The sequence below is a fragment of the Platichthys flesus genome, chromosome 7 (assembly GCF_949316205.1).
Source record: "Platichthys flesus chromosome 7, fPlaFle2.1, whole genome shotgun sequence".
Classification (NCBI taxonomy): Eukaryota; Metazoa; Chordata; class Actinopteri; order Pleuronectiformes; family Pleuronectidae; genus Platichthys; species Platichthys flesus.
Genome location: NC_084951.1, coordinates 20,615,170 through 20,642,572, shown reverse-complemented (window position 1 = coordinate 20,642,572; position 27,403 = coordinate 20,615,170). Strand labels below are relative to the sequence as shown.

The 27,403-nt window shown below is 46.9% G+C and overlaps 1 protein-coding gene across 3 annotated transcripts in view; it reads right to left on the bottom strand.

Moving 5' to 3' along the window:
* LOC133957116 (IQ motif and SEC7 domain-containing protein 1-like) overlaps nucleotides 1-27,403 on the bottom strand; it is a 90,062-nt gene that overhangs the window by 27,158 nt on the left and 35,501 nt on the right. The window contains exon 1 of one of the 3 annotated variants that reach the window (XM_062392553.1): nucleotides 24,319-24,570. The exons of the other annotated variants lie outside the window; for them this stretch is intronic. Within the exon in view, the coding sequence (XP_062248537.1) occupies nucleotides 24,319-24,437 (119 nt within the window). The 5' untranslated portion in view covers nucleotides 24,438-24,570. Of the gene's footprint in view, nucleotides 1-24,318; nucleotides 24,571-27,403 lie in introns of those variants that run through there. 3 annotated transcript variants of the gene reach the window in all.

Sequence of the window (27,403 nt, the reverse complement as noted above, 5' to 3'; positions counted from 1 at the left end):
GATCAGATGTGTTTGTCGTGGCTGAGGGGGGGCTGGGTTACTCCACTGCACCAGGATGGTACAAACCAGCCTTTTCTGGTAGTTGGACGCCGTGCTTGGACTCCTGGGGTGGGACGGGGGGTGGGGGGGGCGGTTCTGGTGAAACGATCTATTTAGGGCGGTGGCAGACTCACACCTGTCTGAAGTCACACAGTGCAGGTCCTGTGCTATATGTGTCAGGGAAATGTGGCACGGCAAAGTACAGCATGTCTGACATCACTATTACTGATGATATATATTACCGTAGAAATAATTTATGTATTTCCAATTGTATTTGGAGAATTTTTTACATTTTAGGTGATGCAAAAATATATATATATATGATATTGTAAGAATGCAAATGACTTCAACACATCGGCTTGTGCCCTAACCACAATCACTTATTTTTTGTTATTGGCACGTTTTCGAATACAGAACTAGAAAATGTTCATATACCGATGATTTGTAATTAATTCTGAAGCATCTTCTTCCCTAAAAAGCATTCTAGATTCTAACCGATCAGCAGACTGGGTCCCCATGTGTGTAACATGAGGCGAACACTTTAAAATCAAGTCTCTCTGTTGCCTCTGATTCCAGAGCTGATTTCAAGTAGTCATCCATCAGCGCTATGATTCAAAAAAATAATCATCTATCATTTGACACAAACCAGACATGTTTCTAAAATAATTGTGTGTGTTTGTGTGTGTGTGTGTGTGTGTGTGTGTGTGTGTGTGTGTGTGTGTGTGTGTGTGTGTGTGCGTGCGAGCGCCTTGCAATCAATTTGGAGCCACGAGCAAATTGACTGGAAGGAACAATAATAACAATCATGGGTGCTCCAATCAGATTCCATTTATTGTCGACTGCAGCAGCGATCAGATAAACACCCGACGATCTGGTACACGCTGCTTTATTAAGCATGAAAATGATGTTAATGGTTTCAAGCTGAGGATTCGAGTCTAAATCAGACGTGAAATAATGCATAGTGTTAATTTAAATTAGTGAATCATCATTAAGGATCGTATGGGAAGACTTGCGCCCTCGGCTTTACAATATACCGACTGAGAGATAAGGGGATCGTGTTTGAGGAGAAACAGATAAAGGGAGGAAGCACAGATCCAAACCTTTACATTCCTACAATAGTTGAGCCTGGGATGGCGTACATACCACGACTCACCTCTGCACACACAGCTGTCTTATCACTTCAGCACATTTTTGCTTCGCTTTGCTTTCCTTCCAGCTCTGGACGCCACGGTCACGAGTCCAGTTACTGGCTGTGCTCCACCGCCCAACCCGCGGCTGAGGCAGCGGTGCCGGCCTGGAATCCGAAGCCGGCAGCAGAAACACTGCGGCTATTGAGCCCCGAGGAGCACCGCCCAGCTCGGCTGTCCACACTGGCACAAGCCATTGTTTGTGTTGGCACCGTGCATGAAGGCTGCCTCTCTCAAGCCTGCCTTTTTTCTGTCTTTGATTCCAGGAGAAGCACAAGTCACTGGACAATGGCGGCTAACGTGTAGTGATGAGCTTCGTCAATATGTCAAACTCTGCCAGGTTCGGTTTGTGGATTTCTGCTCGGGACCCACAAACCTCAGTCGTACTCCACGAGCCTGTGTGATTCAAGCGTCATAAAGAAATTCGACGTTTCCTTTCAGGCCCTGCTCCACTTGGAGGTGAAAGCACGGAGCGTATTTCATTTTAACGGCCCTCATTAGGCTGACAGTGATCGAATCATGCAGGAAGCGTCCTGTTATTTTTGGAGAAAAAGCCTGAAAGTGGTGGACTAAATAGAAATGTGGGAACGTGAAGGCAGCTATGAGTATCGTGATCTACTAATACTGTTTAAAAAACATTCTGATACAACAATAACATCATTGAATTGAACTCAGTGTGAAGCTGAAACAAATGTTACGCTTCGTTCTGATGTGATTCGTTTAAAAATAATTTTAATAAAATAAATCAGACTAATCAGGTTAGACACGTCTTTCTTACACTGACGATGAAAACTACATTCATTCAGTCAGATCCTGACGCAGCAGTTACCGTTCGTCAAAGGAAACACTGACTCCTTTCCGCCTTTTTTCTCAAAACCTCACATCCAAGCAGAAAGACAAGCGCCATCGAGAACCGAGTCACCAGAGGACGAGCAGCGGAGAACTCAGGATCAGTTTACACGTGATGAGAACTTTGAGCTAACGGCTGAAACTGAAAACCTGATCAGTCGCGTTTAAATATTTATTGAAAGTCACGGCTGAAAGAACCTAAACAATGGAAGAAAGAATTAACAAATAAATGATGCACGATTCCGGCACCCCTGTTTATGTCCTCACTTCATGCATGTCAACCTTTTTTTTGGGGGAGGCTGACGATGAAAAAAAATAAGAGGAATTATCTGTTATTTCTATTGGGGGGGGGGGGGGGGGGGTTAACTGGGAAGCAATCAATCACAGAACAAAAGCCCTGAGATAACGCTGCCATCCTCGATCTGCATTCCTCTTCCCCAGGAATGCAGAAGGAAGGTGAGGCAGCTTTTTGTGCAGGTCACTGAGAGCGCTGAGAAATGGATTCATGTTGACATATTCCAGTCGGAACAAGATATCCTGAGTGTGCAGGTTCCATTCATTTCACATTTCCCCGAGACCCAGCGAGTGCGAGTCAGCAGATCTTATATTCCAGCATGTGACCCGTCCAGGCGGGCGAGGTATAGGACGAGAAGCTTTACAGAGCGATAACGACATGCTGGCAATAACAAGCAAAATCATTAGAAACCAGGGGTCACGCGGCACGGTGCTTATTGTTTCATTTCCCACTGCTTATTTATACGGGGGGGCACACGGATTCATTCACCTTCTCCATGACAAACTACCTGACAGCAGCTTATGTTGTTTGGCTTCAATTAAATTCACACACGACCAAACCCGATTGGACGGTTTCTGGCTCAAATTGAAACTCGTTAACGACACACAGGGGCGAGTTACATGGAGAAAAACAACAGACCTGACCAGAGGAGTCTTAGAATTAAAAAAAATAATACACCAAAGCAAGTCATTAGAGAGGAATGGATTTCAAGTGTAGAGTGAATCTATCCACCGGATCCCTGGTGGTTTGACGTACGCTCCATAAAACCTTCTGTTTTATTGACTGTGAGCTCAGCCCGGGTCTCTGCAGGCTGCAGGTCCCATCGATCTGTTGCCCCCTCAGTCACTTATTAGAGGCCCCTGTCCGAGCGCTCTGACCCCACAGGTTAACAAACTGCTCCTCTAGCCAGTCGACCATACTGTGCATCACAAAGTACAATATGTCAGGTCTAAACCAATGTGGGTAAGTTGATTCAACTGTGGGAAATTCAAAAAGCAGTGGAAACCGATACTTGCTTTTTCCCACCAATTTATGATTTACTTCCAGAATATAAACGGGCTTGGACGAGGATGTGGAAACATCAGAGGACAGAGAGGATGTTTCTCTACCTCCCGTTTTCCGGGACCCGTTCAGATTTGCCTGAGAAGTTGACGGCACAGACAGATGTAGTTTTTAACACGGTGGATTCGGGGGGGGGCTCCGGTGATTGAGCGAGCGCCGGCCAGATTCTGTCGTTTTTAATCAACTGAACTTCCTGAACAGCCTCAGGTGTCAATAAAAAAGCAGGAGGTTGTATCAGCAGCGGGTAATTCTCACGCCCCCGAGAGGTAATCTACGACTGACACAAAGATCAACACGCGCACGCATGAGAATGTTTTCTCGTTTGGTGGAGGCTGTTTCCTCAAGCCGCTTCTCCAGCCAAGTTCCAGTTTGAGTTCTGGGCGTTCTTCACTTTGATTTACTGGCCTGGGAGAACTTAGGGGAAGTAAGTAACTGTCTGGGAAGAGGATACTCAGCTCTGCAAAGGAGGTTATGTATTTGACCCTGTCTGTTTGTTTTTATACAAGATTACACAATAAATACTGTTATTTGTCAGCAGGATTATTTAAAATCTATGGAACGGTGGATTTACAAAACCTGGCAAAGGGATGGTACATGACATGGGCCTATTTTCCATCAATTTCCAAGGAAATAATTCATGGATCTTGATGAAAACCATCAGCCATATTAAGGGGACTGATATCTATGGGAAATTTGGTGCATCTTATTTTAAATTAAAGGTGATTGTTGGGCCTCTGCATGCAGGTTTGCCTTATTCTCAAGTTTGCCTTTTTTAAATTGACATCAAATCCAAGTTGAGCCTATAGGAATTCATGTTAGGTGAGTGGTTAAAAGGTCGAACACTGTATGAAAGCCTGAACTTCCTGGAATAGACCTTAAACAAACTGTACGACATACAACCGAGGATTTTGCAGTGACAGCTGGAAGGAGCAGCTTCCCAGGGAGGGACATGGTGAGTCAGCAGCTCAGCGACATCCTCAAACCAGCACTGATAACAGGATGAGATCCTTTTCCTGGTGTAATCTCTTCATGTGTGTGGAGTGTGACGGGTTCACTTCTTTTTTCTGCTGGACCTCCTGCTCACCCACGTAAACATCTACTCCCAGTAAAGTGAAGCTGCTTCGGGAGATCCTTGTTCCTCAGCATCATTTTAAAGCCGCCCCGAGACCTTATTTGAACTGTTTCCCATATGGAACCACAGCGAGCAATGAACAGAGAGAAGCCGTCGGGTTTGCTGTTAAATGATGAAACACAGAGGAATCCTGTGTAATAAAAAGATATCGAGATTCACTGCAGCCTGTGCTCTACGATCCCAGAGGGGAATTCTGCCTTTTATTTGACGCACCAGGTAAAGTCACTGAGCAATGTCCTGCACCAGGACAACAAGATCACGTGTGGCGTGATGGGGGTGTAAACATAGAACAGACAAAGAGGACATAAGGAGGAGGGGGGGGGGGGGCATAAGTGAACAGAGGGAGGGATAGAGAAGAAGGGCTGAGCTGCATGTGATGTAAACAGATTGCAAACTGTGCATGCATTCAGCACAGTGCGTCCCTCTATTCTCTTGACTTCCATTCTCACATACAGTCTGACTGATGAGGGAGAAGCCGCCTCACGCTCTGTGCATCTAATGGGCTCTAATGATGGCCTCACTGGGCCGTCCATTCTGCCAACAGGTCTAATGAGAGCGGGTCCGAGCGGAGGGAACACACAAGCTCTTCATGAACAAACAGATCATCGGGGGTCCTGTTTGTAGACGTGAGCGAGAGGGCGATCGGCAGGAATGTGCCGTGAATCACAAACATGCTGTCCTTGGAAACGGGGGCTTGGTCACGTTCAGAGGAACATGAAGCAGAGAGGAGCTGAGAACAACCTGCAGCAGCTCAGAGGCTACAGTGCAGCAGCTTTACATCACACCCGCTTGCTGAAATGTACGATGCGATATGATAAAGATGCATTTTGATCCCAGATATGAAAACACTTCCACGTCCGACTAAATGGAGTCTAAAGGAAATCAGTTTACACTGACATAGAACCATAGGAAAGGAAAATATTAGGACATATTCGGATATTTGAAAATGTTCTTGTCACAGAAAGTGGAATGGCACTCGGTAGAGGACACTCTTTTAAATTCACACAATCATCAGTTCCCTAAAAATTTGAGTTTTTCCCGGAGAAAATGGTGAAAATGTTAAAAATCTTGCTATAAAAGTCCTAAATACGCCACCTGATCAAGTTCTGAACCCAAACCCACTGGTTCGCCTCTGATCCACTCAGCATCCTTCCACTAAGTTTCACGGAAATCTGACAAGTATCGTTTGTGAGTAATCTCGTTTTGAAACAAACAGACAGGGGTGAAAACGTCCTTGTTGGTGGAGAATATTTATGCTTCTAGTAAATTCTTCTCTTTCTAGTTTTTCTGCAGTATTGTGATGCATGCACACCAGGTGCTGTATCTGCTAAACACACACACACGCACACACACACCTTCAGAGCAGAGCCCACCTACCTCCTCACATCTGTCCCCGGGTTGGCCCTACGTGAGCAGATGCTGGCTCTGACGACAACCTGCTGCGGCTCGGTGCAGAGAGCTGAGGGGACTGTGGTTACTGGAGAGCTGCAGCGGCTCTGTCGGGCACAGGAGACCGGGAACCCTCCATCCGACTGATTTACTCTCCACTAATCAGCACATTCCCCCCCCCGAACGTCAATGAAAAGAGGAGGCTCCCCCCACGCTCAGCGCCCTCCCCCTTCCTCGCTCACACTCTGACCCTCACTCTTCTTTCAACCTCTTTCTGCATCGCTCCATCTCTCTCTTGCTTTTCTTCTTCTTACCATCAGCTGTCCTCTCAACCCAGCCCCCCACCCCCGCCCCACCCCCAACATGCCTCCAGACTGGTCTGTGGTCATTTATTCAGCTGCTGTGTTGATGGCTGTGGTTCAGTAGGGGACACTGTGTGCTGGGCTCTGCAAGGTCACCGGTTGTTTTTTATTTCCTCCCTCCTCAGGACACATGGCGAGGCTGAAGGGGAAATCTGAGCTCTCAACTAGGACACATCCTCAGACAGCCTGCCTGCACGAGCACCGACCAAAATCTGAAGGGAAATGGCAGCACTTTTCATATTAAAGCAACACTATGCAACTTTTTAGCAGAAAATAGCAGTTTCAATCTGTTTGAAGGCTCATAGGCCCGCTGTCATTTCCACTCCACACTGTTTGGAGTGGACTGAGAGATCCAATCCAATCCAGCAAGTTCAAGAGGAATGCCGAACTATAAATCCATCAAAAAGACAGAGGTCATTAATAACCAGCAGCTTTCTACAATATTCATCAAGGCAATTTTCGAAACATGAAGAATTGTGAACAGAATTTGGTTCAGTTGTCACAGCAGCAGCTCTTCTGGTTGAGGGAGAAAGGGAATCATGGGTAATATCCGCCGTTTAGTTGGGATTTACTTCACTGAGTGGGACGATGAAGCCCAACACAATTAATCACCATATATGGCTGCAGAGGGAGCTGTTGCCCAGTAAAAATGACATGGCAGATTCAAGAGTCATGCTGTAGATCAATAAAAAAAGACTTAGAAGTCATTAAAAACCTCTTTATCCCCAATATTCAGCCACATTCATTCAACAGAATTAACACCATGTGTGGCTGCAGGGGGCGCTGTTTAATTTGAATGTGTAAAAGTGAAACCACGTCCTTCTGATTTGGGAAGAGAAACCTCCGTGTGGCACAAGTAAAACCGAGAGAGCTGACACCGAGTTCACTGATCTGCAAACATCCAGCTCCCTGTCTGGATCCTGCTCAGGCCAGTTCAGCCCAGTCGACCTTAGCTCAAAAAAACATGTCAATAAAAGAATAAAAAAAAAGAGAAATGGGCAGAAATGATCCCTCACTTGTTGGCGTGGCTTCCTGAGAGCTGCAAACTGTGTTGCTCTGTATTTTTGAACATCTACAACACACAGTCCGGGTAGAATCATAACTATATTGGCCATGTTAAATAAACCTTGGCACTAAAATGTCTACAGCAGATTAACTGGGAGAGAAGCCAGACAAACAGAGTGGGAGGCGGCACCAGCTTCTGTGGGAGACGATGAAAAAAGCCCCCCCCATCTGCCTCCACCGGTCTTCACTGCGCTCACCAGTGGACCACGGTGAAATCCAGGGCCGCTCGTTTATTTTTTTAACTGAAAATATCTCCCGTTGTTAAATTTCCGAGCTCTCTGCCCTTGACTCCCTCTCGGCGGACCGCCCCGGATCATTGGCTGCGTGGCCATTAACCAGGCAGACATGCAGCCCCACAGTGGGAGGCAGATCAATACGAGACCTCTGTCAAGCTCTCACAGGAGATGCTCTCAGACCTCAAGGCTGTTTCTCTCTCCAGGCGGCTCTCCACCAACAGATGGCGGTGGCGTGCCGTCGACAGGGACTGATGCAGGGTTAGGCTTACACACGACTGATCAAAGGACTCCCACATATCTTCATCAAGATGGGCAAGGAAACAAGTTGGTGCAAAGTGGAGCAGCGGTGGGAGGGTGATTGTCGTAAAAAGAACTGGGAGAGAATGTGGAGAGAGAGAGAGAGAGAGAGAGAGAGAGAGAGAGAGAGAGAGAGAGAGAGAGAGAGAGAGAGAGAGAGAGAGAGAGGAAGGAGAGCGAGGGCTGCAGTTGGGGAGAGGCAGAGGAACTTTATTCTGCGGCTCCCGAGGGAACTCATTTGAGCTGCAGGCGGACATGTTTGGTGTGAATGACGAGACGGGTTTGATCTCTCAGTCTCATTTATCAGAGACCGCCAAGACGCTTCAGTTTCAGCCTGGAGTGGTCCCTCATCGCACTGCAGTCTGGGTAATAAGTCCCGACACTTAAAGTTCAAAACACATCTTTTTCCCCACTATCGCATAAATTCAGTGGTAATAATGTTGATTATCAATAATTCAGCTTGTGTGCTGAACGGATTAATTCTCTGTCGTTAGATAAATTACAGCCCTGGAAAGCCGAGGACCTGAGAGTGATAGAGGCTTTAGATGCGTCTCTGTGGACGTGCTCCTCACGGACTGAAACAGGATTTATCACAATTTTACACACGTGCACAGATCTTTGAGACCAGTTGTCAAGGCAACGGCCAGGGCTGACATAAAAAAAAAGCATTCAGTGTCCGCACCTCGAGAAGATGTAGATGCTCTGCTATGTGCAGAAAACATGGGCCTGCATTTCCACCCGCAGCCCTGGAGCAATTAGTCCAATCAGGATAAACATTTAACTCTAATGACTGTTTACCAGCCACAGAACCAGCCTCCAGGAGAGCATGCTTATTTCCCCCACGCAGGGACACGTGTTGGTTTCACACGCCTGCGCCCACACACACACAACGCTCCCAAAACAAATCAGCTGATGATTAAATAATAACTGATGGGAATGTGTGAAATTTATGCTTTCAACAAACGATTCCCCACGTGTTTATGAAATCAGTTTTTCGCTCAATCTTGAGATGACGGCTCTCTGATGGATTGTCCTCTGTCATCAGTGGTGTTTCATCCGTTCATTCACCTGTTCATCGCGGCTGAAAGCCCCCACAGGGACCACTCTGTTCTGCAGAGTGCATGCCCTGTTGTGCCATTATCAGCTGCCCCCATCCCACTGACCCCCATTCCGCCTCGCTAATTTCTGACATGAATCAAAACGCACCCTGGATAATGAATGTTTGCTTTGTCACAGAAATGTGTCAGCACGTACAGCGGTGCAGGTAAAGGCCCATTCAGAGCCCAGAGAGAGATGAGTGACAGGGAAATGAAGTCGTGCATGCCAGCCTCCAAACTCTGCAGCAGAACTAAACCCTATTCTGATCAGCCAATCGCGAGCCGCTCTCGCTTTACCCGCGTTTGCATGTGCACACATGACTGTATGTGAATCAGCACAGAAACTTTGCGTGTTCATGTGCACAAGTGTGTGTACACGGCACAACAGACCACAACGTGCAGAGCGTGTATGCAAGAAGCTGCAGTGCACCAGCATGAGCTCATCACTCCCCCCCCCCCCCCCCTCCAAACCTCCTCCCTCGCTGCCCCACCATCCAACCCCTCCTCTCGCTCGCCATTACATAAGTTAATGCAGCACACACCCTCATTATTCTCCAGGCAGGCGCTGTGAGGAGAGGCAAAGGAATATGTCATCAAAAAGAGGAGAAACAGCAAAAAAAAAAAAAGGAAACAGCGCATGTTTCCCTCTGAGCTCCCCCCCTATCCACTGATCACAAAGCGTACAGCCGAGGCAACGCGGATTCCGGCCTCGCTGTAATCATACAAATACCCAAAAAATCCTAAAATGCACTTTAATTTGCTCTGTGGGCCTTTGCCCCGATCAGAACCCTCGGTAAACACACGGAACATGAAAAGCAGCCTCTCTACAGGGTGGCATTCTTGAGCAACAGAGTAAACAAACATGCCTCCTCAGATGATTAGCGTTTTTTTTTAAGCTGTACAGCTTAACCCGAGTGTTGTGGGTATACTGCAGTAGAGGCAGAATGTTCCCAATCACATTCTCCCATGATGTTGCAACCCCGCAGCAATGGGAGGGCGAAGTTTGTTCCCCAGCTCTTTTCCCTGCGAGCGGCCCGCAGCTCGGCAGCAGCAGTTATTAATGTCATGTTCAAATTTCCTCTCAATATAGCAAAATGGACCAAACTATTAGAGGGGGAAAAAAGGTTATGTGAAGAAGAGAAAAACAATCCTCTCTATCTCTCTATCCCTCTCTCGCTCTCTCACAATGCTGATGTCCGTCTGGGAGAAGCATTGGAATCAATTATTCAGAGGTGTGCGGACACAGGCTGCAACTTTAGAACAGATCATAAAAAGCCTGCACAACTAAAGTGAACTACGCTTCATCTAACCCAGCATGGACATGCACCAAGTTCTTTTTGTGGTCACAGACACAAGAAGATGGAAATAAAACACCCATAAGGATGTGCTGCTCTGTGGAAAAAGCCAGAAGACGCAGCTCTCTGCAGTGTAAACCGGTTTTCCACTGGTTGAACAGTGACTAACTTAGGTGACTAAACTAGATTTTGGTTCAGTGCTACAGATTCCACCGCCCTAAACAATAATAAAACGGAACTGCATTAGAAATGTCGCACCAGTTCTGGAAACCCGAGAACCAGTTGTTCCGGTTAAGTGCAACTGGAGAGTTAGAACAGCCTCCTCTCATCTCCAGCGTCCGCACATCTCTGACCAGAATACGGCTTCAATCCCAGACACGTCTAAGCTTTTCCAGCCTGGAGAGTTTTGTTTTTTTTCACTCACCACAGTGGAACTGCAGGCTCGTTTGGGCCGGGTTGCTACTTTTCCATTACAAGTATTTCCTGCCTACGAGACCTCACTTGTCATACAGTCAACGTCCCAGAGCAGGGGACCAGCAGAGGGGTCAGAGCCGGCTCTCGTCTCATCCACGGACAGGATGCAGTGTCACCTACTCTCTGTGCAGCGCGGTAGGTCCAGTTCAGGGCCGACGCCGTCCTGCTGGAGCCGTTTAACCTGAGTGCCGGGAGGTGAAGTCAAACCGGTTCATTCATACGAGGCTCGGCAGCGCTCCGTCCCATGGAAATCCACTGGTGGGCAAAGAGGCACCAGTGACGAGCTCCAGAGCCAGACACATTAAATAAGTGATGTCCTCGTCGTCCTGCTCTCTGACACAGAACCAGTGACAGATCAGATGAACCCTCGTGTCTATGGTGTCACTGCTGAAGGATTCCGGTCACAGGCAGATGTACGTTCCCTCTTCTCATATTTAAACAGGTTATAGCATTAACCCTTTCATTCAAGAGAAGAGTGGGTGGATTAACAACAGGAGACCTCTGTGTATTTGTTTGTTTGTGTGTGAACAAGATTAAACAAAAACTACAGAAGCGGATTACCACAGAACCTGGTGGTAGAATGTGGAATGGGTCGGGGGGAAGAAGCTACACAATTTTGGTGCTGATCCAGATTTCCTTTCAATTTGTTAAACATTGTGAGACGGCACATTTTGTAACATTTGTGTTGATTTCTCAGAGAAAATCAGGCATATTTAAGGAACTAATATTTATATTTATGACTGTGAGCAATTTGGAGCAGATCCAAATAAAAGCCCAGATCTGAGTGAATTTAAATGTGGTTTCATAAGGGGGCTGTTGGGCCTTGGTGGAGTTATGAGCTCTCTTATAGTTCCATAATAGTTCCATCTGTGTTTCCTGTGGCTTTTCTTTGGGGTCATTCGATGTGTTTTCTTTGGCCATGGAAAAGGAGGGGGTGGGGGTGGGATGAAGAAGAAGAAACATCAGGGGATGGGAGGATCAGGGAGTAAAGAAGGATCGTCTTTATGGTTTCAACTGATATTAGCATCAACTCTGTTTAAAGGGCCATTATAAAAAATGTTTCTTTACATTTAGGCACGTACAGATTGAATCTGCCGGATCTGTAACACAGGCCAAGTGATTCAGACACATTAAGATCCAATTTGAGCGTCCACACTGAGACACATCTTCATGAAGAGTCTGGTTCACTCAAATTTTCAAACACCAAGTCAATGATCATTTGTTCAAAGTAGAACAAAATCCTGTCTAATATTTATTTGATCAGATTTTCGATAATAATATCTTTATTGGTACCTGCCTTTAACACACTCAAAATTTTGTATATTCAGTAGAAGGTTTATATTTATTTGTTGCTGACCAACACATTTGTTTTGTAGTAAGTTAGTGAGTAGACAGTTTATATAAAAGCCAACATTGTCTGAGTCAGAGAAGAGATGAGAACATGCAAATGTCTGTTCAGGCTGCATGTTTATAATCAGCTCAGCGGCCTTAGATAAAATGAACTGGTCTATGGACTATGGATTATATTTATATGGGCTAATATAAAAACAGAATGATCTTTTGAGCATAATGTTATCTTTGTGAAAGTGTCTGTGTTCATTCACAAAGACATTTAAATACTCTATGTCAAAGGACATCCAGTTTTTGCAGTGGTCCTCAAAGGGGACGATTAGATGATACCACGGCTTAAAGAAGATGAGAAAAGAATGGAGCAATTCTTCTTAAGTCTTGAATAGCAAAGACTTGTCCTTGATAAAGCAGATTGCCCCGAAAAGACCTTGGAAATGTCTCTTCTCGTCGCCCGTCTGGTCTGTTGAGCTGTGGACTCGTGATAATATATTTCCATGGTTCCAGAGAGGAAACCACCAGGCTCGAGCATATAGACAGGAATGTTATTTGATCAGTCAGACGTCAGAAATATCTGCACAGACTGCTGCGGTCAGTCGGGAAAAGACAAACCACCACTTACACTGCGAACTGCGAACTGCCAGATGCTCTCCTACCTTATAGTTCGGCTGGTAATGCAGTACTTCCACATCGCATTCCACACGGCAGTGACATCACTGGAGGCATCTGACGTGCCCGAAAAAAGCGCACATGGCACCGAAAGGAAAGTTTAAAAAAGTTTTAAAAACACAAAACTGCAGCGACTCTCCCCCCCCCCCTCTCCCTTTAAACGGACCAGAAGAAGTACAGTCTGTGCTCACTGCCGGCTCAACCACAAATTACACCCCACATCCTTCACTTTCCATAGAAAAGCCACAGAGAAGTTCATTCTCTCGCTGCTAAAGTTACTCTGTCTGTGCCCGAGGTTTATGTTGGGCTCAGAGTTGCTGCTCCAGCAAGCCGCCTGATGACCAAGTAAGGTAAAGGCCCAGTATGTATAGCAGAAGAAAAATCATCCCTCTTCGTAACAAAAGATCTCCACCCACAGTTCTCTCTCTCTCTCTCTCGCTCCTCTCTTCAGACACCCCTTCCTTTTTGTTCCTTTTTGTGCCGTCCAATGCGATCTTTCACTCATCTGCTCCCATGATGCACGCTCCCCAGTGCTCATGGGCAGGGCCTAAGTTGTGTGTTTGATGTGTGTGCTTATTCATGTCAAAGTGACTTCAAAAAAAAGCAGAGAGAGGGAGAAAGACAGTGATAGAGATAGATAGGAAGAGCCTGAGAGATCGTTCGGTCCCCCCACCCCCCTGTGTGTGTGTATGGTAATAGTCGGGCCCGCGTCCAACAATCACACTGCTCTCAATGGGAAGGCCACGCAGGAGGGAGGGTGAACCCCAGTTCAGCAGCTGGGAGAGGCCGTTTTGAGTTACTTCACCGACCTCGTTTTTAACAAGGCACTTCTCAGTCCTGGGATACAAGAAGAATATGTTGCACCGAAAGCCGGAGCAATGTAATGAGTTACACCCGATGACCAGGATATTCCAGTGACTCCACGAGACGAGATGAGTTGGTCACGGTAACGCGGAAAAAAACAACAAAAAACATCTGAACTCCAAAATTCTAAAAAGACGAGCGGTTGGAAAAATATTTATTTAATTATTTAAAGCTAAGTGGACAATGTGCCTTTTGAAGTCTGATTTGATTTGAATACTCAAAAAGAAAACTCTGATTAAAGAGGATGACACCTTATTCATTCGGGCACTGAGGTAGCCCCCGTAGCTTTGGGGATTCCCTGAAGCCTGCCATCAAAGAGGAGTTGCCAGCTAAATAGGTGATGAATTATTAATGGGCCGCGGACCTACTGTATGCTGCACCCTCAGAATGCAAATGCTCATCACGAGAAACTGTGCTTAAATATGTGCACACGCACTCGCATAAAGAGCTCTGACAGAAGGCGGGCGCCTCTGGATTTTCACGGATCCTCGCTTCTGGTTCACACATGAAAACATCTGCAGATACAACCGGAAACTGAAGCTCTTGTATGTGAAACAAAAAAAAAAATGCTATCTGTATAATGTTGAATAAGAGGAACATAAATCTGAAGCACTAGCGTCATAAGAAGCCGAAATACACGTGAGATTATAGAGCATCAGGCAAAAGGTAAATTACGCGTAAACTGAAGATCATCCAAATTATTGATTGAAAACAATCAATCTCTGCACATTTAATTACATCTTCAACAGATTAAGATTGTGTGTGCATGTGTGTGTCAGATATCAGTGTGGTGATAGGCAGTTAAAAAACATGAGTTGGTTTTATGGACTCTACACAGCAGCAGGGGGATGGGGGGAGTAATTTACACAGTGTGACAGAGGAGGGGGGAACCTTCTTAACATACCTGGGAGCTGTCACTGCTGACACCTCTGTTATGTTGCATTCAAAGCAAAGGAAACAAAAGCTCTTCCAGCTGTGATATATATAATAAATGTTCTATATAACGTGTTTAGCATCCTCTGATTCCCACTTTGAAGTGTCACAGACAGTCGTTAAAATCTGATAACGTGACAGACGAGTGAGAATGAGACTAAATCCCCAAACACATTAAAGATTCATAAACTCCAAATTCTAAATTTGGTGTGAGAGTAGCGACGCTGCTAGCTTCAGTAAACAGGCATAGATTATACAGTAGGTGAAAGGTGAAAGGTCCCAGTAGGACGGAGATGAAGGAATCGGAGTCGCCTCATCTCGTTCTTTTCAGCCGTGCCGAACGCAAAACAGACAACCGACACAAACAAGATCATTCCAAGTGGCAAGTTGCTTAACCGAGTGTTCCTGCCAAATAACTGCAGCCGGAGCCCAACTCGCTCTAAGTGAATCGATAATGGCTCAACCAGCTCACACACACCCCTGAGTAATGTCTCCTTCAGTCAGCCGGTGTGTCAGCGTGCAGAGCCGAGCGCCCCAATTTATCAATCAGCTGAAGTAATTCCAGCGGCTGTTTTAAAACACGCTGATTGCTTAATGCTATAGGAGCACTTCAACACACAGGGAGCAACATCAACAAGCAGCCGGCACTGGGGGAAGTAGGAGAAACGACCCGAGCCCCACAGGGCTGCTGCCGGGTTTCAAACGTACCTCTTGTAAAAGTTGTTGTGCGGATGCAAACACAGCACGTGCCAGTAGTCGAGGCAGAAGGCTTTGAACTTCCACATCCTCAGCTCAAACAATCAACAGGGCAGAAAAGCAGTGGGATCCGACAACGTTAACAGGCACCATGGCACCAGTAGCACCAGTGGCACGGCACCCTGCTCATTTCTCCAGCCAGTCTGATTCCCTCTGCACGGGTGTCGGATCCGTCCTCCTCCTCCGGAGCCCCAGCCTCGCACGCTGGACGACAGCCTGACTGGTTTCAACCCGCCCAGAACAACCACATCACTCCTGGAGCTGCCTCAGTCATCACCAGCCCAGAGAGCCAGGCCTCTGACTGGGACCCTCTGGAGGACCGATTTGGACCCAGTACCGATGCTCTGGATCCAACTCCAAAATAAGCTCTACATTGGCAGCTCTGGCTCCGTCCCAGCTCCTATCCAGGTCAGTCAGTCTGTCCTCTGTGCCGGTCGCTCCACACAGCGCGTCAGCCCAGGATCCTCTGAGACATCACAGCTACATCCAAGGCTGTGCGCCGCTCCAGCAGGCACAGGTACTGGAATGTGAGGCAGCAGAGACACGAGGAGAAATCCTCCACAGCTCTGTCATCTCTGAAGAGGAACCAGGAACGACCTCCTCTTCTATCTCCTCCTCTTTTCCGAGAACAAACTTTCCAATAAGTGGAGACACTGGGTCTTTTCTCTCACTCTATCCTGGTGCTGCTTGAGCCTCCTTCTCTCCGTCCTCCACCTTCTCTCCTCCTCTCCCTGTCCCCTTCTCCCGATGCTCTCCCTCTCCTCTCGCTCATCCACACAGGACCTCCCAGAAATGTGCCGACTCCCGTTGCCGGGCAACACTCCCATACTACTGAAGCTTCGGATGGTAGACGAGCAGAGAGCCCTGTGATTGGCCAGGCTGTTCAGAGGGGAGGGGCTGCTGCAATGTTGTATGACCACATGAGTGTATACACCCGCTCTGTTCAAATAAATATGAGCTTGAAGGATTCTCGTGTTTTTTGTCAGTGTCCAGTAAAGGAAAAAAAATTCTGCTCTGTTTGACTCATCAAGGTCATGGAGGCATTTCAGAAAAATACAAGTGCACTTAAATGAGATGATTGCATGCAGACATAATAATGTGTTGAAATCTGATTTGTGTGTGTTTGTTAAACCTGAAACTAAGAAGTGTTTGTGTTCAATATAAACCCGTCTGAATGACCTGCAGTGCTCGGTAAAGCTTTAAGACTCGTACACAAGCTGTTCCTGTCTGTTCTTGCAGGGGGGGGGGGGGGGGGTGTTTGCATTAGAGCAGCAGCACAGTGCTGCTCTGTGTCTGCCTGAGATGCAGTGCCACACCGCAGTGCCACCCAGTCCCATCAGCCATGGGAAAGGGGTGTGGAGGGGCCTCTCATCAATATTCAGCCACGGTCAGTGTCCAAACAAACAAAACAACACTGAAAATGCAGCATATTTACCCAAACAAGTAGACAAACATGCAAACACAATGACACCAATAAACAAACACGCAATAATATGTGTGCATATTTACACACACATCGGTACACTTAGATCTGTCTCATCGGACGAGGCGTCTCCACACGACTCTTTTCAGACCCGTCCTGGCACAATATGGCCTCTCCTCTGCTTTCCCATGAGCCAAAGATCTAGAGGAGGCCAGAGCGACACAAAGGCTATACTGAGCGCCTGCATGTGTGAAGTAATCTACACACCATTCATTCCCCCGCCTTTAGTCACAACTCAGGCCTCCGGATTTACACACATCTCCCAGAAAATGACCACACACTGACAAGAGTCTTGTATATGTGCTCTCCATCCCAATGAGCCTGGATGAGAGACTGCATTCCTGAGAGTTAACATTTAATATTCTCCCTCTTTATCTTTCTTATAGTTCCAGAAATCTCTAACTCTCTGCACGTGGCTGTTGTTCATTATCGGCTTCACACTCTGCATGCGTGTTGTTAAGAGCCCAAGTAAGTGCAGTGTCAAATTTGGTGCAATCTGGACACACGGTATGTGCAGTATTAATAAACACAGGAGACCAGCAGCAACTGGGACTCCTCAGCATGAGTGATGTTGTCGGTCATGAGAACAGCAACATCAGCTGAGTGGAGCTACAGCACTTTGAACACACAGCTCCTTGTGCAGCAGCAGTGGTGCAGCTTCAGGGTTCAGACTCCGGCAGTCTGTCTTTACTCGCTGCAGCTCGAGTGCTGCAGCTCGAGTGCTGCAGCTCCCTTTTACAATTTCAGGAACACAACTGCAACCAGCTTTCCCACAGACCAAGTTAAGGGCCCCCAGGTTTTAGAACAGCCACCGCTCACTCTGACGTTTATTTGCTGACACATCAAGTTCAGAATTATCAGATCATATTAATAGACGGAAAACATTTTTCACTGTTTCCAAATGCACGTTCTGCCAGTTGTTCCTCGGAACCCTTTCCAGTTCCCTCTTTCTAACTCTCCTGCAGCCGCCTGCAGTGGTGAGTGTGTGTGATTGTGTGCCTGTGTGCAGAACTTACTGGAGTCTGTCAAAGGGAAGGAGGAGCAATTACTGCAGCGCTAACTGGCATAAAAAGCAGATGTCTCCGAATGAGCTCACATGACCGGCCATTATTTGTTTTTATAGGATAAAGAGATGAGAAAGTGTTTGTGTAGACTTGACAGGATATGATTTGATGAGCAGATAGATGGATTGTTTTTACATTGCATGCACTGGCACGTCCACACGTGTGGTGAACTGGTGTGTGAACAGAGAACTGGCTGCAATGTTAATGAACATTCTTTCCACTCGCATGCCTCCACCTACAGCTGTAACTTTCTCTACGGCTGTGAGAGAGAAACCTGCGACCCGGCCGCCAGCGTTTATCAGTGCTTGACAGGTGTTGTGTTTACAGAGACAGATTACTCAACAGCTCTTTTATCAAAAAGACATTTTTCACTTTACTATAAAAATATGTAGGAGCAGGGATGAACTGAAACATGGACGTCGGGGGGGATGCTTGATGGATTCAAATTATTGATTGATTGGTTATATATTGAGCTCAACCAGTCACCAGTCATTCTTTTTTAAGCCCATTCCCACCTTTGTGTTGTCAGGATGGTTTAGAGCCTGACAGACTTATCGATTGGCCAATAGAAATCCCCTGAAATGAGCCTTTCAAGGCTAAACTGTAAAATATCAAGCCTCAATTACATTTCTTTATCATTAGGGTTTAAAAACAACATCTTAGGAATGATTGCCAATATTTTATTTGAAATATATATTGGTTGATATATAAATAATGGCATTTTTTTTACTCCTTAATATTGGTACTGTCTGTATCTGCCCTCAAAACGCAAAATAGGTCAGACTTTAGTATAATTCCTTAAAACCAGTGCATAAGTGCAGAGACTAGTCAAGGTCAGTTTTCAAATGCAAGCAAGAACTAGGGTAAAGTATAATATGACACAGTTCTCTTCTCAATCCCCATTGCACTGCAGTCAGATCAATATGAACCCCCTCTGTAATCAAAAGGCTATAAAACGCAGACAATCATATCTGCTCAGCCATCAATCTGAATAAATAACATCATGTGTAACCTGGTGAAGAGCTCCTATTGTCTCCCTGTGGCTTCACATCGAGCTGGAGCCCCCTCTTCTCCCTGCCACTGACCCAGTCAATCACTGATGTGCTGCCCTGAGGATTCTACCAGCACCTGCTCCGAGTGGGAGATGTCCAGTCAATAAACACTGCAGAGAATCTCGTGGTCAATGATAGGACAGCCGGACAACGGAGCTGAAATTGAAAAGGGGGATGGACGGGGAGTTAAAATGCACCAGAGAAAATTACGCATGGATGAGAAGAGGAAGAAGAGAGAGGATGTGAAATACTTTAAGAAGATGACGCTTATAGGTAGATCTTAAATTAAACCCTTAATAACCTTAACCCTGACATTGTGTCCATCCTGTTGGGTCATCAGGAGCCTGAAAATCGATCCATTCAGAAGAGGATGAAAGACAATATTAGGAGATTCAAGGAGACTTGTGGAGGATAATATAATAACCTTCATATATATCACGCTAAACCTCCATGATAAATACAACATGATAACTGGGTTGTTAAAAAGCCCATGAGCTCGTGATGTGACAGACAGCCTATCCTGGAAGCATGTGTTAGAAAAGTTCACCCCCTGGTGGCACACTGGAGAAGCTCCCGCGCTGCCAGCCAGCTGATGTGATCGGGGGGGAACGAGCAGTCTGACAGGCCGATTCACTCAGAGCACAGACACACAATGCATAATGGAAATCTCTTCATTTCTCATTTACACCGCATCGGAGAAGCATTCAATAAGCAGCAGGCCTCGGATCTCTTGGGGCAAACTTGGATACATCTACACAAAAACATGTCAGTGAACCGCAGTTTATGACAGCTGAATGGAAAATGCAGAAGAATGTGAACAGCAGGACGACTTATGAGATATTTTTTTTTATACAGTCAAACGTTGACTCTTTGCATATGTGCCTGTCTGATGTGACACACAGTCATGCTTCCTTTTTTCTGTTTGGGATGAATCCTGCAGGGAGATACCAGCACTGGCAAAGAGGGAGGATGATCTCACTACAGCATTTTAGTTCCTCAATACTACAGGGCACATATATCACTTTACAGAGGACGTCTGGGGATATTATCTTACATGAAAGTTAGCACGGTTTGCATGAGCACCAGCTCCTGTATCACAGAGACTGTAAACTACAGCTGTTCAGCCTCGAGCCTGAAGGCAGGGGCGCAGAGGATAGGTAGAGGGGGGGAGAAAAGATGAAACAGACGAGAAGAGGAAGGAGGCTGAGGAGAGAGGAAATCAAGAGGAGAGAAGAAAAGAGACAGCGAGGATGAGGAGGGTAGGGAGCCATAATAACAGCACACTCCATCCTTCAGCCTTGGCTTTGTGTCGAATGGAGAAAAGCACAAACAGAGACGAACAGTGAGGCGGAGGACAAGGGAACAAAAGAGAGAAGAAGAAGAAGAAGAAAGAAGTCCTCTGTGGCTGGTTGGAGGTGGAACCCGTAGTCCTCGGTCTCTGTCGGGCCGTTCATAACCTTGAGGGCAGAAGTGATGAAGAGCGCCAGGCACCAGCACTGCAGCGCACACATCAAACGGAGCAGGAAGCATTCGTCAAACCTACAAGTCCCCGGTGGATCTTATTACATCAATAATCAGCCTTGTTGCCTGATGTGAGCAGACCTACTGTATAACTGAGCCACTGAGACTATGAATCACTCTGTAAAACCCCTGATGTGGCACAAGTACAGCACAGACAGAAAGTCCAGTCATGAAAGTAAGAACATGTATCTATGGAATATAAGGAATGTATTGTTAAAGCGTGACTCATTCAATGTGCCTGACAACACGCTCGGGGATATTTGTTATTTAACACTGTTGCTGATAAACATATCCTCATATCTGCTTTGATTTCTGCCACAGGAACAAAATGTTCTGGAGATGCATCCCTTTCTGATGCGCCCAGCTCCCGTCTGTGCTCTCGCTTCTGATGCCGCTATTGGCAACGGCAGGGGCTTATTATGGGATGTTTTCAGAGCGCGGACGCATTCGGCGTCATAGCGACTCCCCTGAAGAAACTTTAACTGGCCGAGATGTGCCCCTGGGAGCCCAGGCAGCTCCCACCGGATGATAATCCTCACCCAGGGCTGACACAGCTCCAGCTGCACACTCAGCCGTCTCGGTGCCAGGGTGCAGATGAGCAGCTGCTGCCGTTTGGAGTGTGCAAAGGACAGCCTCCGACGCCCGGCCGCGCTCGGCCCTCAGCCTCGTTTGGGCTTGTTTGGCAAAAGGCACAAAAAAACGCTACCGTAGCACTGTAGTGGAAACCAATGGTACTGTTGGAGCTCTTGTTACACCTGCACTGTGAAAACATCTCGGTGAGGTGGTCCGCTACCCCTGCGTCATCCATTCTCATTGTACTGTGTCCAATGTGTCGGTCTGTGAATGTCAGAGATGGAGCAGGAGAAGGAAATCTCAGGGTGTGAATGACCAGGAGCCGTCATTAAGAAAAGATCAAGCAGTCAATATGAGCACTACACAGCTCCGGTGATAAGAACTGGAGAATGACTGAGTTATAATGACTGTAATTATGTCCATTTTACAGGATGGCGGAGTCATTTGCTGCAGTTGACAGCTTCTCGAGCTTAGACAAGTGAGAAATCAGTGTGTTATTATGATGACAGGCCTGTACATACAAACGCCATGTGTCCCTGCGAGTGAGTGATTCACGTCCTGAGCTGCAGCTCTGTAGCATGATGCCCCCAACCGCTGATGCCATGTGAACTGACAGCATGTTCTCATGTGCTGGCACTGCCATGTATTGTAAGCACTCGTTTGTCTTGTGTAGCAGCAGCGTGCATCCGACAGTTGCTATGTGACGTGGAGGCTGGTTCAGGGTTGTTGCTGCTCAGGGGCGGCTGTCTTTATCCAAGCTGCCGTGAAGCGCTCGGGCCCAAAGTGGAGGAATGTCCCGTCAGTGCTTCAGAGCTCCGGTGACGCACTCTCTCTTTCTTCATCAGCACCAGCGTCACTCGAACGGGAGCGTCGCATCGACAAAACCTCTGGGCCAATCAGGGGACACGGGCATTCCAGCTGTAACACGTTCACTGTATGAACGCCCTCTGAGACATTATCTCAATGACGGGTAAAAGCCCATTCATGCACCTCGTCCGTGCAGTGCTCAGCCTGGTGAGAACTGAAAAGTGATTACGGGTCCCGCAGAATAATCCATGCACAACTATGCAAACCTCCTGCATGGTAATGTCATGGATAACAGGATTACCAAGCATCTGGTTTATAAAAAATAAAAAGTCTTCAAATCTCTGGAATATGCATCTCTCACGGTCAGGGATAACACATTTCTGCGTATTATTATACAGCAGTTTATTCTTATTTTCGTGAGCCAAGCCAGGTTTACTGCTGCTGAAGCAGGTGCACACTGATCCACAACACAAGGAGAAACACACAGTCACAGCCTCGCACACAAGTGGATTGTGGATTTTAGTTTTTGCCAGTTTTAGTCCTGTTCTTAATTTTGCACCAAATGTCATTATTTCATTTAATGCAGTGTAAACCTACAGTGAATCCCCAGTAAACTCCATGGACAAACAATTACCCTAACTCTCGGTAAAAAAAAAATGGCTTGACACATGACTGCACATTCACAGGTCGTGTTTGATTACTTATGGTGAATGCCTTAATTGAACCTTGTTTAACTTGCATGAACTTGTAAGTTCTATACGTGGAACAAAATCGACCTCACGTATTCGGTTGTATTTAACGCATCGGCAACCTCTGCGTCTTTTCAGGCCAGAGTAGTGAAGAGTGGTTTCTTTAAAGGCCAAGACAGCCTCCTCCAGATGGACTTGGGAGCTGCGAGCGATGATGAAATGACATTTAAAACCGAACACACTAATCCTGCTCCAGATCCTAATCAAAGAAGTAGTGAGCAGACACTGGAGGCCTCAGCCAGCATGCTGGTATCAACCTGCAGCACATCTCCTCTGTCCTCTGACAACCACAGCTACTGTTTTCACAAAGTCATTGGTTTCCACCACACTTTCACCCTCCTGGGCTCCTCAGCCCGCTCACGTGGCTTCCCTGTGGTTAGAGTGTTCCCTTGGGCCAAAGCTGTGAGGGGAACAGGGTGGAAATAAATCAGCCACTATCTCAGAACCACAGACAGATGGAGATGTTCAATTGCCTGTTATGCAACAACAACAAAAACGAATCCTTCTCGTGATAAAACTATAATTACTGGTGGAGTAAAGGAACTTGAGAATCTGTGGGATGTGTTCATGCATTCATGTGTGTAGCACACACAGAAAACGAGGCAGAGATTTAAGCCAGTGAACGGCCGAGGCAGATTGACTGTGAAGGACTCAGTGCAGACCTGTGAAGGTCTCATATTCATTAAGATGACTGATCCCCATGTATGGTATTAGATCATGACATGACAGGGTAATTCAGCTCAATGCTATGCAGCAGCCAGTGAGTACATGTGTGAAATATGCACACGTACATGGTTTCCCTTGCAGGATTGTAAAGGCCCCAGAGGGTCCGGTGAGAGGCACGGTGAACACACCACAACAAGAACAACACACGTCAACGTGCCTCGGCTGAGAAAGAAGGCAGCAGAATGCTTATTCAGCCAAACGCTGACAGTGTTGTGTTCTCGGCAAGGTTAGCTCGTGTGCAGAAAGATCTTTGTGCAGTGCTGAACCAACAACACAAACCCTGACATGACTCCAGAAAAGGAACACTATATCATTTTGTCCCCTTTTTAACCAAGTGAAACGACTCAGGGTTTACTGAAGGAGAGATGCAAGCTTTCCATACACACACACACAGAGAGAGTAGGTCTCAGCGCCATCCCCAAAATAACATCTCAGAGCCAGCCGCATCACACACACACACACACATACACACACACACAAGAACACACTCACATCAACAAATATATATATATATATACGGCAGAAGCTGAAGGAACTCATGTGCCCTGTAGGAGCTTCACAGCATCATCTGCTAATGAGTCATTTGTCCCAGAGGCTCCTAAACCACCGCTCACAAGACTCTGTTGTGATTTCAGTCCTAATGTAAGGCTTGCCGATAAAAAAAGCAGCACTCCGCTTTCATCCTTTCACGTAAAAGACACAGGGCAATAATTGATCCCGTGGAAACCTGCGTCTCATTCACACCAACAAGCCCCGTGTCCCAGCTCGCCGCCCCTCCCCAGGAGAGAGGCATTGTTTACTAAGGGCACAGGAGGGGAACATGCGAGCACCGAGCGAGGTCTGGATACCGTGGGTGACTCAGCACAGACACTGGAAAGCCAGACACCGGGTTTTTTTCCCACACAGCCCATCTCACTTGACTCCATGAATGGGAGCTGACGCCAAAAGCCCGGGGAGCACCACACACCCGCCCACCCCGACGGGATGCTACTCACATGTCGTAGAGCCGGTAGCCCATGGCAGAGCCCGGTCTGCTGGAGTGGGGCCCGGGGTCCCGCGCCCGCCTGGGGTCCGTGCTGCTCACCACGGCGCGCCACACGCTTGGCTTGTCCATCCTGTATGCTGGTCAACGGGACTCGACGGTGGGACGGCGTGTGCGCACACAGGCTCGCTCGCTCACGTTCACTCTCACTCTCCCTCTCCCTCCCAGTCACAAACACTGGCTCCCAGTGAGCAGTGCGTGTGATGTAACGAGGAGCGTCCAAGATGCTGACGGCCGGTGGGGGAGGGCGGGTGATGGAGGAGGAGGAGGAGGAGGAGGAGCGGGAGGAGGAGGAGGTGGTGTGCAGGGAGTGTCAGAGGAGCTAAAGGAGATGTGTGATAAACACTGGTGCATGAGAAGCTTTTGTATTGAAGCATGGAGGCGTGATGTTTCTCCACCGGAGCCAGTGACAGGGTGAGGCTGCCCCTGCAAAATTAATGAATGAGGACACAACCTGCAGGAGAGCTGCCGGGAAGGATTCCTGCTTCTCATAAACACGGAGAAGCGTCTGAGCATCTCTCTCTCTCTCTCTCTCTCTCTCTCCACCCTCTCATCTGCTCGACGTAGTACAGTCCTCAGCAGGGCCACGCCATTGGCTCCTTGGTCTCCATAGAAACAGGAGGATGTGTCAGAGGTAGGGCTCATTATCATGCTCTTCTGTTCTTCTCCCTCCCTCCTTCCTTCCCCATTTCCCTTTCTCACATACTCACTCCCCAAACACACCCTCTCCATCTTTCCCTCTTCTGGAATCAATGCACTTTTCTCTGTAGTGTCTTTCAAAACACACACACGTTGGCTTCTCCAGCCAAATGAAGATCACTGCAGCTGAAGATGCCTGGTTCATTATTTCTTGGGGGGGGGGGGGTTATGTTGCAGAAATAAAATAAAGAATAACAAAATTCATAAATGCTTCTGCACTTAGTCAAGTTAGTTAAATAGAAACAGGGCTTGCACACACATTGCATCATAATGTGAAATATTACAGAGAGATAAAGCAACTGAAGATTTCATCATACTTCAATAAGAAAAAGGAAATTTCGGATGCAAAATAGTGTGTTGCAGCTCCTACAATATACCATGTGTGTGTATACTGTATACACACACACACACACAAAGAGTAATAAACTACTGTTGACACCACCACCAGCATTCAAAGCAGGACGGTAAGCAGGGAGGAGACAAGCTCTCATCAAGACTTAATAAAGCCAAATACACACACACACACATGCGCGCACACACACACACACGCGCGCACACACACACACACACACACACACACACACGCACACACTGGGCTTCTATCTCACAGTCTCCAGGGGAGGATTTGTTTCATCTCAGGCAGACTAGATGGCTCACAGCCCTTCGATGAATCGAGTGTTAAAGCCAAGGTGACTAGTGCTCTCATACCTTTGTCGTTTTGTTAATGAACTTGTGTCGTGGCTAATTGCATACGTGCATCATCTCACCGCAATTACACCGGCTACGTAGCCTCTAATTATGAAGCATGAGTGCTGATGTCTCCAGTAATGACACGGAGCTGTCTGCACAAAACCATGTAGTACTCTGTCAGCTTCCATCACTACGTACAAACAAACCAACAGCTCTCAAAAACAATCTGCTGTATTTGTCCTCCCTCGATGAGTTTTGGGACATTTGAGAGACAAACCTTTGGAAACTCCATGTGCCGTCTCCTCTGCAGCCCCCTCAGACCATGATGTCCTTACACTCTGGTTTTTAGGTGTAAATGCCAGTTTTTCATCTTTTATGCGCTATGTCCTTTTAGTGTTTTTAGGGCAGGTGCAATATTGAACTCAGTTTTATTCTGCATTATTATTCTGGATGTTCACAATGTACTGTTCTGCAGATTTGACTGAACCATTGTACACATCTCAAAATATGTAGATTCCCAATATTCACGATACACCCTCATTTTAATAACTCCAAAGACAAACGCCTTGGACGAGGCTCTGACGTTTTCTAATCAACATTTTTTTGTGACACAAAGATTTCAGCCACTGACCAGCAGGAGCTCACACAATCAGACCAGTGAACATCTCTTTGTTCACAAGGGCTATGAAACACACAAAGTCAGCTCATTTGTGAGATTGTAAAATTCAAATAAGATTCTTCCAAAGATCGTCATGCAATTTAACCTCCAATCTGTGTTCTACCTTTAATGATGCTTACTGTATGTATGTATGCTGTAAGGGGGGGGGGGGGGGGGGGGGGGGGGGGTCTGTGGCTGGGTCATCAGTTACCTCAGTTCTGTCCATACACTCTGAGTGTTTACTGGCAAACCCCAAGCAGAGTGTTAGCAATCATGGCGCGCACACACACACACACACACACACACACACACACACACACACACACACACACACACACACACACACACACACACACACACACACACACACACACACACACACACACACACACACACACACACACACACACACACACACACACACACACACACACACACACACACACACACACACACACACAGACAGAGGAGCAGTGAGTCGATGCAAGATGCTCTTTCCAATTGACAAATAACCTTAGACCCATGGTGTCAGCAATACGATTCTCCATAGGCTTTGACTCCTCTCCGCGCGTACAGAACAAACAGACACCAACAACAACAACAAGGGCTAAGGTTATTAATTAAGATGCAGTTTTATGTTCTGGCCCATTGTGGCCCTGCACGCATCAGGACATGTTGCTGTGCAGCCTTTTAGATGTACAGAATATTGCATGTGTTGTTCCTTGTCGTGCAACCACCTTCCTGCTCTCCTCTGTCACCATATGGTCCCTTTTCATTCCTGGTGTGTGATGTGGGCAGTTGGACATAAGCAACCGGATTTGGTTCAGGACTGGCAGCTCATCGAGAAGCAGACACACACAAACATACAGTGATGTATGAGCACACACACACTGGGGAAGGTGCTCGATGTCATAGGAAATTCATACATGACAGATCCAGCCCTAATTTCCTCAGGTCTGTCCTCTTGGAGAACGAGCCGACTACAGAACTT